At 48.3% G+C, this 16991-nt stretch overlaps 1 protein-coding gene across 1 annotated transcript; it reads right to left on the bottom strand.

The window, feature by feature from the left end:
- Positions 1-9940: 9940 nt before the first annotated feature.
- On the bottom strand, positions 9941-10893 carry LOC136507296 (citrate-binding protein-like). The gene is made up of 2 exons (XM_066502065.1): positions 10600-10893; positions 9941-10468 (listed from the first exon to the last, which is right to left on the bottom strand). The coding sequence occupies exons 1-2, from the start codon at positions 10891-10893 to the stop codon at positions 10076-10078; spliced, it is 687 nt and encodes a 228-aa protein (XP_066358162.1). The 3' UTR covers positions 9941-10075.
- Positions 10894-16991: the final 6098 nt, after the last annotated feature.

Raw genomic sequence — 16991 nt, 5'->3', positions numbered from 1 at the left:
ATGCGTCTGGGACTGTGAGGAAAACACCAAGATGATTACAAGTAATGAGAATTGAGCGTTCGAATGAATAAAGAAATAAATATAAAGAGCGTTACCCATGTCTGGGCGTACGCGCCAAGGTGACGGTTGCCTTGGTGGTGTGGCACACCACCCATCTACAGGCGGCAGTCCCGACGGATGTTGTGCTTTTCCATCCACTCATTCGAGCACCACCTGTCCACAATGGCCGCCCAGCAGGCTCGGTCCTTGGCGCACCAATCAGGACACATCTGCAGACCATCAAGTATATAACATGTCAAAAGATGAAATGAAGCCTTCCTATTCTTCATGGAAGGAATCAGTATTAATGTTTCGTACTAACCTAGAGGTACTGCTCCCTGGTGAGCATCATGGTCCTAGCCTCCTGCTTCCTCACTGCCTCACCAAGGACATTCCCATTGTAGTTGATGATGCACTGGAGCCACGTCTCATGGTACAGGTCTGAGAGTCGGTGCCTATAGACCTTGTCCTGCACTCGCTCCGCCCGGCCCTTGTACCCCGGGGCGCACCTGAAGAAGTTCTACATACATGCATCATGTATCATTTCATTATTTTAAGAACGACCAATGAATACAATAAATTGACCAATGTAGTGCGATGAAGACTTACCCAGTGCTCCTGCTTAATCCACGCCACCTTGGTGCCTACGACGTTGTTCGTGGCGAGGGCAAAGTGGTCCCACGTCCAGGGCGGCGTAGTCACATTGCCGTTGGTGCCTGCGACGGTGACCATGCCAGGGTAGTGCTCTCGAATCAGAAGGCTCAGGATGCCATTGATCTGGCATACCTAGCCAGCTCCGGACACAACTTCCTAGTTGCTGCACGAGTCATTAAGAAGAATTATTAGTCTCCATTTTGATTATCAACATGTCATATGAACAAGTAGAGAAAACATGAATGGTTACGTACCCATCGCCCATGGGTCGAATCACCGGGCGCTGGTGAACTGGGATCGGCCTCCGCGGGAGGGTCGACGGCCCACGCAAGTAGACGGTCGACCCACCAGACGAAGCGGAACCCCCTGCTGTCACCGCCTCCTCGTGGCCAGATGAAGCGGAACCCCCTGCTGTCGCCGCCTGGTCGTCCTCGTCCCCCGCGGCCGCCCCCTAGTCGCCCTCGTCCCCGGAGGCCGCCACCTGGTCCTCCTCGGGCGACGGGGCGCGAGGCGTAGGCCTCGGACGGCCGTGGGGGCGGCCGGTCCTAGTCCTCCTCGCCGACGTCTCTACCGGCGGCTCCTCGTCCTCCTGAGTGGGGGGTGTCGCGTAGAGCGAGTGGACCAGCCTCTGCCTTCCCCTAGGCATTTTGTCGAGTGCCTGCAATTACAAAGATGCAAAATGAATTTGTAAGTCCTTATAAAGAGATGCAAAATGAATGAAACATAATTGCAAATTAATAATAATAATAATAATAATAATAATAATAATAATAATAATAATAATAATAATAATAATAATAATAATAATAATAATAATAATAATAATAATAATAATAATATAGTATTACATGAATTAGAAATAATCTCCCTCATCATCATCTCCCTCATTGTCATCATCTCCCTCATTGTCATCATCTCCCTCGTTGTCATCGGCATCACTATCAATATTGTCGAAAAAATCGGCCTCATCTCCAACGTTGTCATCATTGTCATCGCCTAAACGTAATCGCTCAAGCATTTGTAAGTCGTTGGCATTTTGCACCTCATCTCCATCGTCCTCATCTTCATCGTCCTCATCAATGTCATTGTCTACTTCCATGCCCATCAGCGAAGACATGTCTATGTCAAACCTCCCTTCTAGCCCCTCTGGTTGATAGAACTCTCCATTGTATGTGTTTGGGTCAAAGATGTAATCCTCATCATTCGGGACAGGCACTTTACCGTGCGGCGATACCTTGTGCACAAGGTACCAGCCCATAAGATTGGGGTCTTTTTGGCACGTCCATGGGAGATAATAAACTTGTGTGGCCTGTTGAGCCACAATATAGACATCGTCGCCTCGATAGACGGAATCCTATCAAATTTTGACTTGCCCAAGCTCAGGGGTCATTCTCGTTACATCAGGATCGAACTAATGGCATTTGAATATGACTGGATTAAGAGGTTTGCGACCCTCAAATCTGAGCTCGTAAATTTCTTCGACTATACCGTAGTAGTCGCGGTCATCGGTGCTAGGCGTACAAACTCCGGTATTCGTGGTTCTTCGGTTTGGGCGACTCTGCTCGTGTCTTGTTGTGTGAAAACGATATCCATTCACATCATAAATGGTAAATGACTTGACCTTATAGGCGAAGCCATTGGCAACCTGTCTCAACTCATCACTCATTTCCGCATCCGTGCGGGCCTACAAGGTGAGGCCGGATAGATCGTTACATTACTTGCTCGTACGAGCAAAGTGGTGAGTCAAAGATAGAACAAGATAAATTGGACGGTACCTTCTTACTAAACCAAAAAATGAAATCGGGCACACCATCTTTGAGAAGGCTATCTTGTTCTTGAGGGGAAGGAGCCCAATCCTCTTGCCAGTACTTATCCAGAAATTCCCTTAAAAAAATGAGAGACAAGGGTGTTGGATGGATGGAGGATAGTGACGGCGTATGTAACAAGCTCATTGAGAACTTACCGCAAATACGGGTTCACTTCATCAAGGTTCAACAACACATACAACATGATAGTGTGCCACTCATCATACTACAAGGTCTTGGTGCTCGATGCGCTTGCGCTTCCGAGTTGCCCTTTGAAAAGGCTGAGGTTCGATGAACTCTCGTCGGTGTTGTAACGAGGGGGTGGATTGTGCACACTTGGAAGGTTGTCCTTATAGTATGCTGTTGTGAAGTTTGACACCTCCTCCATAATGAATGCCGCTGCCACGGACGCCTCAATTTTGGCTTTATTTCTACACTTTTTGCAAAGAACCTTTAGACATCTCTCGATTGGATAGCACCAACGGGCCTGCATGGGACCCCCCATTCGTGCCTCGTACGGTAGGTGCAAAATCAAATGCTGCATCAGCAGGAAGAAGCCGGGTGGAAAGATCTTCTCTAACTTGCAGAGCAACACAGGTGCCACTTTCTCTATGTCAACAACCATGGCTCGAGATAACTCCTTGGCACAAAGCTAGCGAAAGAAATAGCTCAACTCTGCCAGCACACGCCAGACATTCTCGAGGACATATCCCCGGGTCATGGTAGGAAGAAGCCGCTCAATCCATATGTGGTAGTCATGACTCTTCATTCCTAAGACTTGCATAGTAGACAAGTTCACTCCCCTCCTCAGATTCGCTGCATACCCATCAGGGAACATTAATGTCTAGATGCACCGCAATACCTCCTTCCTTTCGTCCTTTTTCAAGACAAAATCAGCATTAGGCCTTTTCCATTTCTTGCCGGGCGCAGGAGGCTTCATCACTAGCTCTGGTCTATCGCATAATGTCGCCAGGTCCAGTCTAGCCTTAACGTTGTCCTTTGTCTTATCAGGAATGTCCATGAGTGTTGCCCAAAGTGCCTCGGTGACATTCTTTTTAGTGTGCATTACATCAATGTTGTGTGGAAGAAGGAGGTCATTGAAATAGGGGAGCCTAGTCAAGCCCAATATATGAGTCCACATGTGATCCTGACCATATCCAATAAAACCAGCTTTGTTGTCATCAATTTTGAGAGCCACTATCTGAGCACGGACCTCAGCGCCGGTCATCATCTGAGGTGCAGGGTCAGTGACTCAAACACCTTTCGTGAAGTTCTTGATGTCTCGTCTGAATGGATGGTTAGAAGGGAGGAATCGACAAAATGTTGGTCGAACAAAGAGAACTTGCTACCCTTCTTCAACCAATTGAACCTCACAGCTTCCTTGCATACTGGGCATGGGAACTTCCCATGAACACACCACCCGCAGAATATGCCATACGCTAGGAAGTCATGCAGAGAGTACTAGTACTAGACATGCATTTTGAAGTTCCTCTTTATAGCTCGGTCGTATGTCAGTACCCCATTTTCCCAAGCATCGATCAATTCGTCAAACAGAGGCTCCATGAACACTCCCATATTGTTCCCCGGGTGTCTGGGAATTATGAGCAACAGGAATATGTTCTTGGGTTGAAACATGACGCCAGGGGGAAGATTTAGGGGGATCACGAACATGGGCCAACAAGTGTACGGGGCCGCCATCATTCCATTCGGATTGAACCCGTCTGTTGCTAGCGCTACATGTACATTTTGAGCCTCCTAAGCTTTACCGGGATGTTTACCATCAAAGTGGACCCATGCATCACCATCGGATGGATGTACCATCTTCTCAGAATTGTATCTATTGCCATTTTTGTGCCATGTCATCTGTTTGGCGGACTCCTCTATCATGAATAGCCGTTGGATCCTCGGTATGAAAGGAAGGTACCATAGGACCTTCATGGGGATATCAAGCTGCTTCTTCTGGCCATCACTAGAGTCTACCTCCAGAAACCTAGAGGATCTGCACTTTGGACAGTGCGTTGCTTTCTCGTGTTGTTTCCTAAATAGGACGCTACCATTCGGACAAGCATGGATCTGCTGATACGGCATCTTTAGTGCACGAAGAAGTTTATGTGACTCATACATGTTCTTCATCAGAACGTGACCCTCCAGAAGCAGGGTCCCAACAACTGCCAACATATAGCATCGAAGGTGTCTCGACTCAGGCTATACTACGACTTGAACCCCATTAGGCATCCAACGACATCCAATCGCGAAACCTCAGTCTTTTCATGAAGGGGCTGCTGTGCCGAAGACATCATGTCGTAGAACGCCTTTGTGGTTTCCTCTGGTTCCTCCTCCATTCCTTCACCAAACTGTGCCTCATGAAAGTCATCCATCATGTCTAGTACCCCGGCATCACCATCAAAATCCTCGAGGCGTTGTCTCACCACCTCCTCTCTCATATGATCCGCTTCACCATGGAAGATCCAGCGGGTATAGTTTGGCGTGAATCCAAACTTCCAAAGATCTTCCCCCACCTTCTTCCTATTTTTTCTTTTCCTGTTGTCACATTTGCTACAGGGACACGGCATCCGACTCGCCCCTTGAGCAGCTGGGCCAAATGCATGGTCTAAGAAAGTAGAGGTATTGCACATCCATTCTGGGGTCATCTCTACGTGGCCCATGTACATCTAGTCACGGTTATCCATCCTTTGACATATATATATATATATATATATATATATATATAAGCGAGTAATAAAACCAGCAATTGCATCTACACGGTGTTCCTACTATCTAATAGGTGAAGGATAGGTCCTAATCCCACCCGTGGATGCGTAGATGAGGTTAGTCTCCATGCTCTACTCCTATCTGAGACGGAATTTCGGCAGCACCTCCCCGCTGTTCTCCCGATACACGTCCTGGCAGGGAGAGTGTGTATCCAGAGAACAATGGGGAGGTATTGCCGAAACTCGACCTCGGACTGGAGTAGAACATGGAAACTAACCCATCTACGCATCCGCGGGCTGTCCAAAAAACGTGGACAATCCGAAACAGTACGGTTGGAAGTATGAAATACTTCCAATCGTATCTCTTTCGGGCGGGAGACGCTTAACTGGGTGACGTTATCTACGACCATGCAAGATATGGGTACAGGAGTTATACCTAGGGTGGCGGTGCAGTCAGGCTAGCGGGGCGGTGGCGAGTCGAAGCTGTGGCGAGCCGACACTGTGCAGGCAGACCGGCTCGGCGTGGGGCTACTCCGGATCGGCTCTTCTCTACAAAACAAGGAACAAAAGTCTGTCATTTTCAAAAAAAAAATCGGCAGAACCTCCCCTACACGGTGAGGTTCCCAAAACCTACAAAAATCAACGGCACGATGGCCGGCAACCATATAAACATCCACAACCACCTCCAACACCTCCACCACCGCCACCGCCACCTATCTCCTCCTCCGCCTCCACCGCCACCTCCATAGTCACCTAGCACATCACAACATAACAACACGGGAGAAAAAAAAAGGTGAGAGAAGGGCATATCTAGCGTGCGCAGTCGTCGGTGAGGGCGGGCGGACGGGCAATCCTCCTCGGGTGAGCGGGTCGTGCTCAGCGTGGCCGCCTCCTCCTCTCTTCCTCCTCTCCTTCTCCCCCTTCTCCTTCTCCTCTCTCCTTCTCCTCTTCCCTCTTCCTTCTCCCTTCTCCCTTCTCCCTTCCTTCCCTTCTCCCTTCTCCCTTCCTTCCCTTCTCTTCCCGGCCGGGCTCCTCCTTCTCCTCCCCTTCTCTTCCCTTCTTCCCTTTCTTCCTTCTCCCCTTCTCTCTTCCTCCCTCCTCTTCCTTCTCCCCTTCTCTTCCCTTCTCCCCTTCCTTCCTTCTCCCCTTCTCTCTTCCTCCCTCCTCTTCCTTCCTCCTCTTGCTTCTACGGCGCTAGGACAACAGCGCGGCCCAGCGACGGCGTGGACCGGTGGCGCGGAGCGACGGCAGGCCGGCTGCGTGCGCGCGATGGAGCAGCGCCCGGCAGGGAGCGCGGATCCGGCAGCACGGCCCACGGTGGCGGTGTGGGCGGCTGTGCGGGGCGACGGTAGGTTGGCTGCACGCGCGCGATGGAGCAGCGGCCAGCAAGGAGCACGGATCCGGCGGCGTGTGCGGGCCAACATCGACGGTGGCGGCGGCGGCGGCGCTGTGCGAGAATGGTGTGTGAGTGTGTCTGTGGACAGAGATAAGGCCGATGTATTTTTTTTAATCCACGATAGCTTTGCCGAGTGCCAAGATCTACGGCATTCGGCAAAGAAGATTCCCATTTTTTTATTTCAAAATCTTTGCCGAGTGCCAGGTGTTAGGCACTCGGCAAATAATTAAGTTTGCCGAGTGCTAGGGATTCGCACTCGGCAAACTATTTTTTTTATTTTGGCCACCAATTTTTTTTGGTAGCCCTAAAACAATACCAGGAACCACATATTCAAATTTGGCATATTTTGACCGATTTTTACTATATTTCATTAGTTTATTCTATTTTGTTGATTTTTTCAGAAAATACGAGTTTGAACTGCAGGTGCATCGAATATTGGATTTGAATGATTCGAAAAACGACATTCATGTTTGTGAGTGTAAGGTTAGGCCAAATCCAGGAACTGACCCAAAATTTCTATCAACTTGCTCATGGGACAACGCCACCAAATTGCGTGCGAGTTGTTTTTTAATTCCATAAAATGCAAACAAAATCGAAAAAACATGAAACTTGTGGAGCTGTCGTGTTATCGTATGCGTAGGTTGTGGTAAAAATTTGAGAAAGTTTCGAACACGTTGTCACGTACCATGCTTACAAACCAGGACATCTCCACATGTGATCAATGTCTGGTTTGTAAGCATGGTACGTTACAACATGCTCGAAACTTTCTCAAATTTTTACCACAGCCGACGCATACGATAACACGGCATCTCCACAAGTTTCATGTTTTTTCGATTTCGTTTGCATTTTATGGAATTAAAAAACAACTCGCACGCAATTTGGTGACGTTGCCCCGTGAGCAAGTTGATAGAAATTTAGGGTCAGTTCCTAGATTTGGCCTAAACTTACACTCATAAACATGAATGTCATTTTTTGAATCATTCAAATCCAATATTCGATGCACCTGTAGTTCAAACTTGTATTTTTCGAAAAAATCAACAAAATGGAATAAACTAATGAAATATAGAAAAAATAAGTGAAAATGTGCCAAATTTGAATATGTGGTTCCAGGTACTGTTGTAGGGCTACCAAAAAAAATTGGTGGCCAAAATCAAAAAATAAATAAATAGTTTGCCGAGTGCCAATCCCTGGCACTCTGCAAACTTAATTATTTGCCGAGTGCCTAACGCCTAGCACTCGGCAAAGTTGACGGCGTTGGGTGCCGTTATGCCTCTAACAATATTTGCCGAGTGCTCTAGTTTGCGGAGGGTCTGACACTCGGCAAATTAAGGTTTGCCGAGTGCCTGTATTTTGCCGAGAGCCGGGCACTCGGCAAAAGCTTGTTTGTCGAGTGTGGCACTCGGCAAAATGTATGATTGCCGAGTGCCCGATTTTTGACACTTGGCAAACTCCTGGGCACTCGGCAAATCTTGGGTTTCCCGTTGTGATTAGTACGAGCATGCCTTAATGAATTTTCATTGATTCAGCTATAGTTTTTAGTAACATAGGAAGCCGAATCATGAGTTTTAGCACTAGCATGTCTTTGTGAATTTTCATTGATTTGACCATAGTTATTAGCAACATATGAGGCCGAATCATGAGCATTAGCACTTGAATGCCTTGCTGAAATTTCATTAATTCAGCCATAGTTATTAGAAATATGAGGCCGAATTATGAGCACTAGCATTTGCATATGATGCTGAATTTGTAGGTAGAAGATTTGTTCTATTAGCATATCGTGCATCATATGAGAATTGAGAGTAATTGACTGAATAGTTAGCATCACCATAGTCAATTCTCATTTATCGGCATGTCTTGTGGCGGAACCACATATTGTGGACTTATAGCCGATGAATAAGGATATGCATGTTGTATGTTGCTAGAAGCATTAAAACCCAAAGAGTTCATAGTTGACATCGGCTCTTGAAAAACATGATATCCATAGGCATTAGTCGATGCAACATACATACTATTATTATGACTAGCAACACCAACATGAGAATATATATGACTTGCAAAATAACTATTAGAACCATAAGATGCATTTGAAAGTTTGTACCTTATGTATTTGTAGTAGTATATTGTGATGTAACACCTTGGTACTCCATGATCTCTGCCTTGCTGAAATTTCAATGACAAGTGCAACATGTTGCCAAACTACAAGCAAGATCACAAGGGGTCAAAATCAGATGCAATCAACCTTTTTGGGCTAGATGCAACTGTAATAGCGAACACAAGAAGATAGATCAATGATGAGTAGGGCTAGGGCAAAGTGATTCGGCTACAAATTAGAGTCGAAGAAATTCTTCCCCAGCGGAATTGCCAAAAAGTAGATTGACACTGAATTGGATCACACACTAGCTATGGCTAGATCACCCGAGTCGCCACGGACCAAAGAATGCAGCGAGGATATCACACTTATGTGGTGAAGCATGGAGAGGTTTACGAGCAAACCACCAAAGGGTAACCAATTATGCTTGCGTGACGAAGAACAGGTAGTTACCAGGCAAACTAGCAAAGGGACCGTCGAATCTCTCACCTGAGAGGGACCCGTGGGGGCAAGGACGTCATCGGGTTGCCGTAGGTCGGCTAGGAAGCCTAGGGCGCCATCATTGGTCGTTGGATCAAGCGATGAACAACAACATGGAGGTTGGAAGAGAAATTAGGACAAAATAGGAGTAATAGATGTAAAAGTGTGATTGGATGTTGGATGATCCCAATAGGCCGTGATCCTTTCATTTATATAAATAGGGTGGTCTTATCCTAGTAGGACCAAGTCCAGACATCTCCAAGTCTCTCACACCAAAAATAGATCCAAAATCGTTTTGGAAACCAATCCGTACGGAATAGGATAAGAAAACCGGCTTGGCCTGGTCCCAAACTGGTTTGAACAGTTTTCACGGGGGCTGGGCAGCCACACAGGCAAGCAAACCACACCCTAGCGGTTTTGTTGCGTGCCAAGCGCAGAAAATCTTTCGAAATTCGTTTTATTTCATCCGGACTCAAAACGAGGCGATTTATATATGTTTTTTGATCAGCTCGATGAGAGAAATGTAACCGGCCAGGCTGGGTTTGGCTAAGTGAAATGTGCTTTCCGACTATCTCGACGATATAAATTAATATGATGGTGGAGTCCATTATATACTTGGTCACTTATGGTTGTGTGCTCATGCATATTATTGGCAGCGGTTTCCTGACAACCGGCCATCAGAGACCTATTCCTAACAATTGTTGGGTCATTCCTAAAGATTTTAGCTGTTAGGAATTTTTTTAGCCTAGGTCCTGTAGTATGTAAATAAACACTGGAAGCAAGAATTTTTATTCAACCCTCTCGATAGTGTACACAAAAGGATGGGTAAACGTACACATGCTACGCAATATAATACAATACCAATACGCATGGGAGGCTAGCTCATATAGATCTAGCTAGCTTAGTGCTTAGTGTAGAGCGTGACGTTGGTCCATCGCGACTCCATGCAGCTGGACTGGTCGTGGTGCTGCATGTACACCCCGAACTTGAAGTAGAAGGAGTCGCTGGGGATGACGCTGGCACCAAACTTGCGGCGGCCGTCAACGTACACGGTGACCGTCGACGCGCCCAGGTCGTGCACCACGTTGAGGCGGAACCAGCGGTCGTAGATGCCGGCCTCTATGGCCGTGCCGCTGTAGAAGCGCAGGACGCCGTCGTAGACGTGGAGCATGAGCACCGTGGAGTGTGCCGCGCCTTTCCCGTCGTGGATCTGCATCACCGACACGCCCGAGGTCCCCGACGGCACATAGCCGTAGCCCTCGAACTGCCACACCCCTGACGAGTAGTCGTGGCCCTGCAGATGATCATGCATCCAAGACGACGACAAAGAGGATAAATATAGATTATTCGTGTGTGCTGGCGTATGCCGGATTATTTGGAACAACAGAAATTCCATACGGATCGAGCTTTTTGTATGCTTATTACCTTGACCTTCACTTCGGAGCGGGGGTTGGTGTGGGTGGCGGTGTTGAAGGGCTTGTCGTTTCGGTACACCCAGAACGTCCGGACGCCGTTCCGGTACTGGAACCGCTGGCTCTCCGGCACGTTGTACGGGCTCTGCACCTCGAAGTCGCTGTCGGAGAGCTCCACCTTCTCGAACCCGGCGGTAGGGTCGTCGTTCCCGCCACGACCGGCCGACGCGGGGGCATGCAGCAGGAACGTGCCTATGGCCACAAGAAGCACTAGGAGATGAAGCCATGGACCTGTGAGAGAAGCCATTATTGTAGTCTCCGATCCGCCGGAATTGTTGATTGATCTCTAGCGGCAAGCTCTCTCCTCCAAGATGCCTTGGTTCAGATCGATGTGGGTCGTGGAAGACGAACGAGCTAGGTTTAAATAGCTTGAGCCTGCTGTGTGGATGCAGCATGGAGGCAGCTCGTGTTCACTTTGTCTGACGTGCACTGGGATTCATATGTACGTTCCAAAGACGTACATACGTAGTAGCCCAGAGGCGTGCCATTGTTGGACATGCATGCAGTCGTTTTCTGCTGCGCGTGCTCCCTTGGACTAGGGGTTTCATTTCATATTCAGAGAACAAGAGTGGAAAGGGGGCTAGGCAAGCAGCCTTGAAAGCCACGACAACAGGGGTTGTTCATGCCGATCGATGCCGGACAGGCATAGTTGGCGGCGGCTAGGGATGAAAACGGTGAGGAAAACCCTCTAACCATTTTTGTTTTCATATTTTATAGGGAAATGGAACTGGGATCGGGAATATTCGGTCGGGAAAACGTAAACAGGACATCGGAACGATACAATGCGGTCGGATATATGTCTATAACGATCGGAACCGTAAATTAAATCATGAACATTGGCCCATGTAACCACTTCAAATGTGTAGCTCGACATAACTGATTCAATAACCACATTAATATAACTAGTCCATCAACCCGTGCTCTCGCACGGGTTAGAATTTTAAAAAATGAACTATTAATATATTTTATTTGATTAATAAAAAATTACTTGTATTAAATTGTATGTTTTGCTTTGTTTATTTCCTACAAATTGACATAATAGACACTTTGTAGTCTAATCTAATGATCATAAACTTATTAATTGCTTTTTTTGCAAGGGACTGAGTTGTGTATTTTTCATGCATATTCATACTGTTACTTTGCATGGCACCTTGTATATTTTAATATGCAATTATTTTGTTTCCTTGCCATTAAGTATGGTGACCCTTGTTGGATCACATATATTAAGTCATGAATCTGATTGGGTAGCGGAACGGGCCATTCCGGCCAAAACGAACGAGGCCTAAATAGCAGTCGGAGTTAGCTTCGTTCGCCAGGCTCTCTGTGTGGATGCATCATGCATGTTGTCATGCATGATGTACGTTCCAAGCACGTACGTAATGCAGTCATTTTCTGCTGCGCGTGCTCCCTTGGATGACTAGGGGTTTCATTTCATATTCAAAGAACAAGAGTGGAAAGGGAGCTAGGCAAGTAGCCTTGAAAGCCACGGTAACAGGGGTTGTTCATGCCGATTGCGATGCCGGACAGCGATAGTTGGCGACGGCGTACGTCGTTGCACGCCGTGCTGGAACATTCCTGCATCGTGGTTTCCACATATGTACATGTGCCTTTCGTGCATTGTGAACATATGCGACAGTTTTCTCTTGTCGGTATGTGTTAGTAAAAGATATGGTTTATTATCATTCGCAAAAAGAAAAAGAGTTTTATTATTGCCGTCAGTTTTATAGACCAATTATACATTGTGAGCTTACTTCACCTTTTGTGTTTAACTTACGCCCCCGTATGGCAAAGCCGAGGCTATCTTGCTGATACAGGTCACATCTAGAGTTTATAGATTAAAAAAGTGATATATATACGGTAAATTTCAGTCCAACTAAAATATAGGATTTGTCTAGGTGACATTAAGTTGTTTTAGCCTCTTCTGTCAACCGAATTTTCCCATACACGTCATCTAGTTATATTTATATTGTTTTATTATTGTATTTACAATAATTTTTTTAGTGTAATTTATTGGACACAGTGGTGTAATTTGGGTATAATACAAATATTTACCAATTTTTTTTAAAAAAAATATAAATTATTTCTATGGATTGCATATATCAGATAAATATATGTTAAATTTTTCACAAATTGTTCACAAATTTCATAAGAAAATTACAAATTGCTCACAAATTGCGTAGGGTTGTTCACTCGGCAGCATGGCACAGCAACGGGCACAGCGCAGCACGCAGCAGCGACGCAGCGCGCACGCGCGGCTCGGCGTGCAAGGCACCAGCGCGTGAGCAGGCCAGCGGCGGCGAGCAGCGCGGCGTCAAGGAAGGAGACAACTGAATTCGGATCGGGCGGCACAGGGAACAACGCCACGCGGCAGATCAAACCGTCCAGAATCCGTTTGATAGATCAACCAAAATCAGTCGGTTGACGTATAGCATTACTGAAAATATATAGACAAAAATGACTCACCCAACCCTAGCTAGCTCACATAATTGGTCTCGTTTAACAATTTTGGTACACGCAACACTATACGTCAGATCCGATAATCAAAGACGGGCCTCAACTGCATCACATACGGTGATTTCACGTGCGTCTGTGCGTAAGGGTCTGCGATGTGACCACATCTACGAACAATTCACCTGTCTATAATTAATTATTAAAGCAAAGACAAATATATGGCATGTCTGTGATAACAATAATTGCAGACAGGTAGAAAAATGTGTGTCTCTATAGATAGTTAAAGAACCATCGGTGGTTAATGTGTCACAGACGGTTTGCGAACCCTTCTGTGGTATATTTTTAAGCACAGATGGTTTGATTACCTGTCTGCGTGGTATGTGTATCACAGACGGTTTATTACCTGTCTGTGATGTGCGTGTTCATCACAGACTCCAACTCGATGGTTCTTTTACCTGTCCTTGATATGCATGGTTACTACCCATCTATGACATATCCCGTATCAAAGGTGGTTATTTGATCTGGCCCGCCTGTCATGTATCCAATATCACATATGGGTAATTGATCTGGCTGTCTGCTTTCTATTTGGTCCGCATACGAACCATTGTGATGTCAGTCTGTGGTTTGTTTTGGTGGGCAGATGTACCGCTGTAAGGCCATGTCTCTGATGAGAAGTGCCCAGACCCAAGCCTAGATCATCGATGTGGATTATTATTCATGTCTCTATCATCAAGCGTCATCAAAAGCACGATCAATAGCAATCTTACATATCACAGGCAGCTAAGCCATCAATAATACCAAAAAAATAATACCATCACTCAAATTGTCGGGTTCATAAACCCGGGGTCCCTAATGGGCCTGCTTCCAAGCAAAAGCTCGGCTTAGCAGATGACCTTGCGAACAACGCACAACTCCTGGGCCGGCCCAGATACCTAACGATAGGCCGGAAGAGCGATCCAGTCTCCGACCAGACCGGAAGGCCTGGTCAAGGAGGGGCGACACTCGCTTCCGACTCCGGCCCGCTTCTCCGACCGGAAGGCCAGGCCAGGGAGGGGCGACGCTCGTTTCCGACTCCGACCCGCTTCTTCGACCGGAAGGCCTGGCCAAGGAGGGGTGACGCTCACTTCCGACTCCGACCCGCTTCTCCGACCGGGAATACACTGAACCTCTACTTACAGCTCTTCTCCGACCGGCGCGGTCGGAGCCGACTGGGAAAACGATCGGACGAGGATGCCCGCTCGGTTAAAGACCCAAGGACCAGGCGGAGTAGATAAGGAGAGGCTCTCAAGTCAACTACAATACCAAGGATTGTACCCTGCACACCTGCGGAACAGTACTATTAGGCCATGTCAGAAGGGTGCTCTACAACCTTCCAGACATGTCAAAACACAAAAAGAGTTGTGGGTGCCGAATTTGTCCTACACTATGGTAGGCGCCGACATTTGCCATACCAGAAAAACACGATGGAACCTACCACACGCACCCAGGCGTCAACAGTATTGTGGGCGCCGACAAACTGTCTTGTACCCGACGGCGTGGGCAACAAGACTAGGAAACATACACACACTCTCTCTCACACTTGTAAGGTCATCCCCTTTACCTATAAAAGGGGATGCGCTCTCTCCTAAAAGGACGATGATTCAGACAACACAAGGATCGATTCCAGGATCGATCCTACGGTTCACTCCGACTCTCACTCTGCTTGGCTATAGAACTCTAAAGCCACATAGAGCATATGTTCAAAGACTTAGCGCACATTGGAGCTCTGGCACTCTTGGCCCTTCGGTCCAGAGTCCGATCGAACCTCTGATACCCCCCATCTTATTCCCTCTCGTTTGTAACCCCATAGCAAACTTCGAGCACCTGGGCTCAGGAATAAAGTCACCGACTGACTCAAACTAGACGTAGGGCATGTTGCCTGAACCAGTATGAACCCTGTGTCATTGAGTGCTAGGCCACATCCGATCACAACGTACGGCAAAACTACAAATATTTACGTGTTGGTCACTTTTCGCACCGATAGTTGGCGCCGTCCGTGGGGAGGACGTTGTACGTTCACGCTTTTGGTCATCGGATGGCCCACCTTTCTACCATCTTCACCGTGATGGGCTCAAGCGATTCGATTCGCTTTGGCTCGCTAGAGTTTCCCACGCTCCCACCTGTTGGGACGTGGGTTCCTCCCATCTTCAAGCCGTTCTAGACCTTCGTCTTTGGAAGTTTTGACTTCGTCGCCGACCGGCTCGGCGTGCTTCGCCTTCACGAGGAGGCACTTGTCCCAGCGCCTGTCGGAGGAAGAGCGCCCTCCGTTGGCCCCGAGACACCCGACGACCTCAACGACAAGACGCCTGCGCTTCGCTCCGAGCCCACGCTGGGCTCAAACCCCACTGTGAGTAACGTACATATTGTTCTTTACTCGCTATTTGATATCTTCCGTCAACTCTCCGGAGGGACCACGTTGTCCCCACCGCGACCACCATGCAACTGGTCCCCCTACGGCCTCATGTCCTTCGCGGAGGCGTACTCACGGGGGCTCCCAAAGATGCTGACGCCGCCCCCTCTCACATCCAAATTCATGGGAATGGCCGGCTACGCTCCCGCCTCTTTCCATGACCTCGTGGATGACGAGGTTGAGAGCGATGGCTCTAGCATCGGCGATGTCGTGGCACCTAGCCACCCTTTGTCTTGGGAGTGTGCTATGGTGGACGCTCTAGGATAGCCGTCGGTGGTAGCGGAGTCTCTATAGACCCACACCCCTCCGAACCCTTGTGCGGAGGCCCTCGCGCTCACACAGGAGCACGGTGAGGAGTTACGACAAAGGCGGCCGAGCTAGCCGCCACCTATGCTGGCACGCTTAGTGCAGCATGCTGCGCCACACGCGCGTAACCCGACGAGCAGTGCAACAGGTCAGGCCCGCTAGGTCCAGCGCAACATCATGGATGGGGGGGGACAATCCCCCATAGTTCGCTCGGGTTAGCCAAAACATCGCCGCTGTGGTGATGCTTCTGCGTGGCCTTCTAGAGCATGTTGACCCCTAGAAGCAGGTGGTCCACCAGAACCGCCAGGCGCTGGTGGAAACCACCGCCATTCAACAGGCGGAGAGCTCCGCGTCGCGACACCGACTCATGGCCTCTCTCCCCACCAGGGGAATAGGGACGCACTAGACAAATCGCTCCATCTGCTCACCACTACAGTCGCCAGGCGCAGAACAGGAGGCCACAGCTGCACCACGCCCTACCCAACGCCCGCTCCACACCGACCCCCTATGCACGAATGGCTCAGGTCGAACCGACATGCTCACAGCGTCATCAACAACCGACGTCAAGCCTAACATGATGATGACGTCCATCATGGTGCGGTGAGAGCAGGCGGCACGGGCCCCGGCCGAACCATCGAGGGGAGTAGGGAAACACACTCTAGGCATGGATGCCGGCCAGACGATCGGAGTCCTAGCCTGGATGGCCTAGGACCATGGGCCTTTGGCCATCGAATCCAAAAGGAGTTGTTCCCACAACGCTTCCAACCACCTACCAACATCGCCAAATATACCAGGGAGACGAATCCTAGTATATGGCTCAAAGACTTTCGACTCACGTGTCGAGCCGGAGGAGTGGATCATGACCACTTCATCATTCAATACCTCCCCATCTGTGTGGGGGAACATGTTTGAGCGTGGCTCAAATTCCTCTCGGATGATAGCATCCACAACTGGCCGGATCTCAAGAGGATCTTCATCGGGAATTTCTAGGGGACATATGTCCGCCCTGGGAACTCCTGGGTTCTCAAGAGCTGCCAGTAGGAGCCCAATGAGTCCCTGTGGGATTACATCCATAGGTTATCAAAATGGTGCAACTCCCTTTCTGATGTTGTCGATGCGGATGTCATCAGCGCGTTCCT

Source organism: Miscanthus floridulus, chromosome 15 (assembly GCF_019320115.1).
Source record: "Miscanthus floridulus cultivar M001 chromosome 15, ASM1932011v1, whole genome shotgun sequence".
Classification (NCBI taxonomy): Eukaryota; Viridiplantae; Streptophyta; class Magnoliopsida; order Poales; family Poaceae; genus Miscanthus; species Miscanthus floridulus.
Note: the sequence above shows the minus strand (reverse complement) of the source record. Positions and strands in the feature narration are given on the sequence as shown.

What these genes read in the sequence shown, in the direction of transcription:
- LOC136507296 (XM_066502065.1), bottom strand. Translation starts at nt 10,893, where the DNA reads ATGGCTTCTCTCACAGGTCCATGGCTTCATCTCCTAGTGCTTCTTGTG. An exon ending in GCTCCGAAGTGAAGGTCAAG is followed by an intron (nt 10,469 to 10,599) that starts GTAATAAGCATA and finishes GATCATCTGCAG; the next exon opens with GGCCACGACTACTCGTCAGG.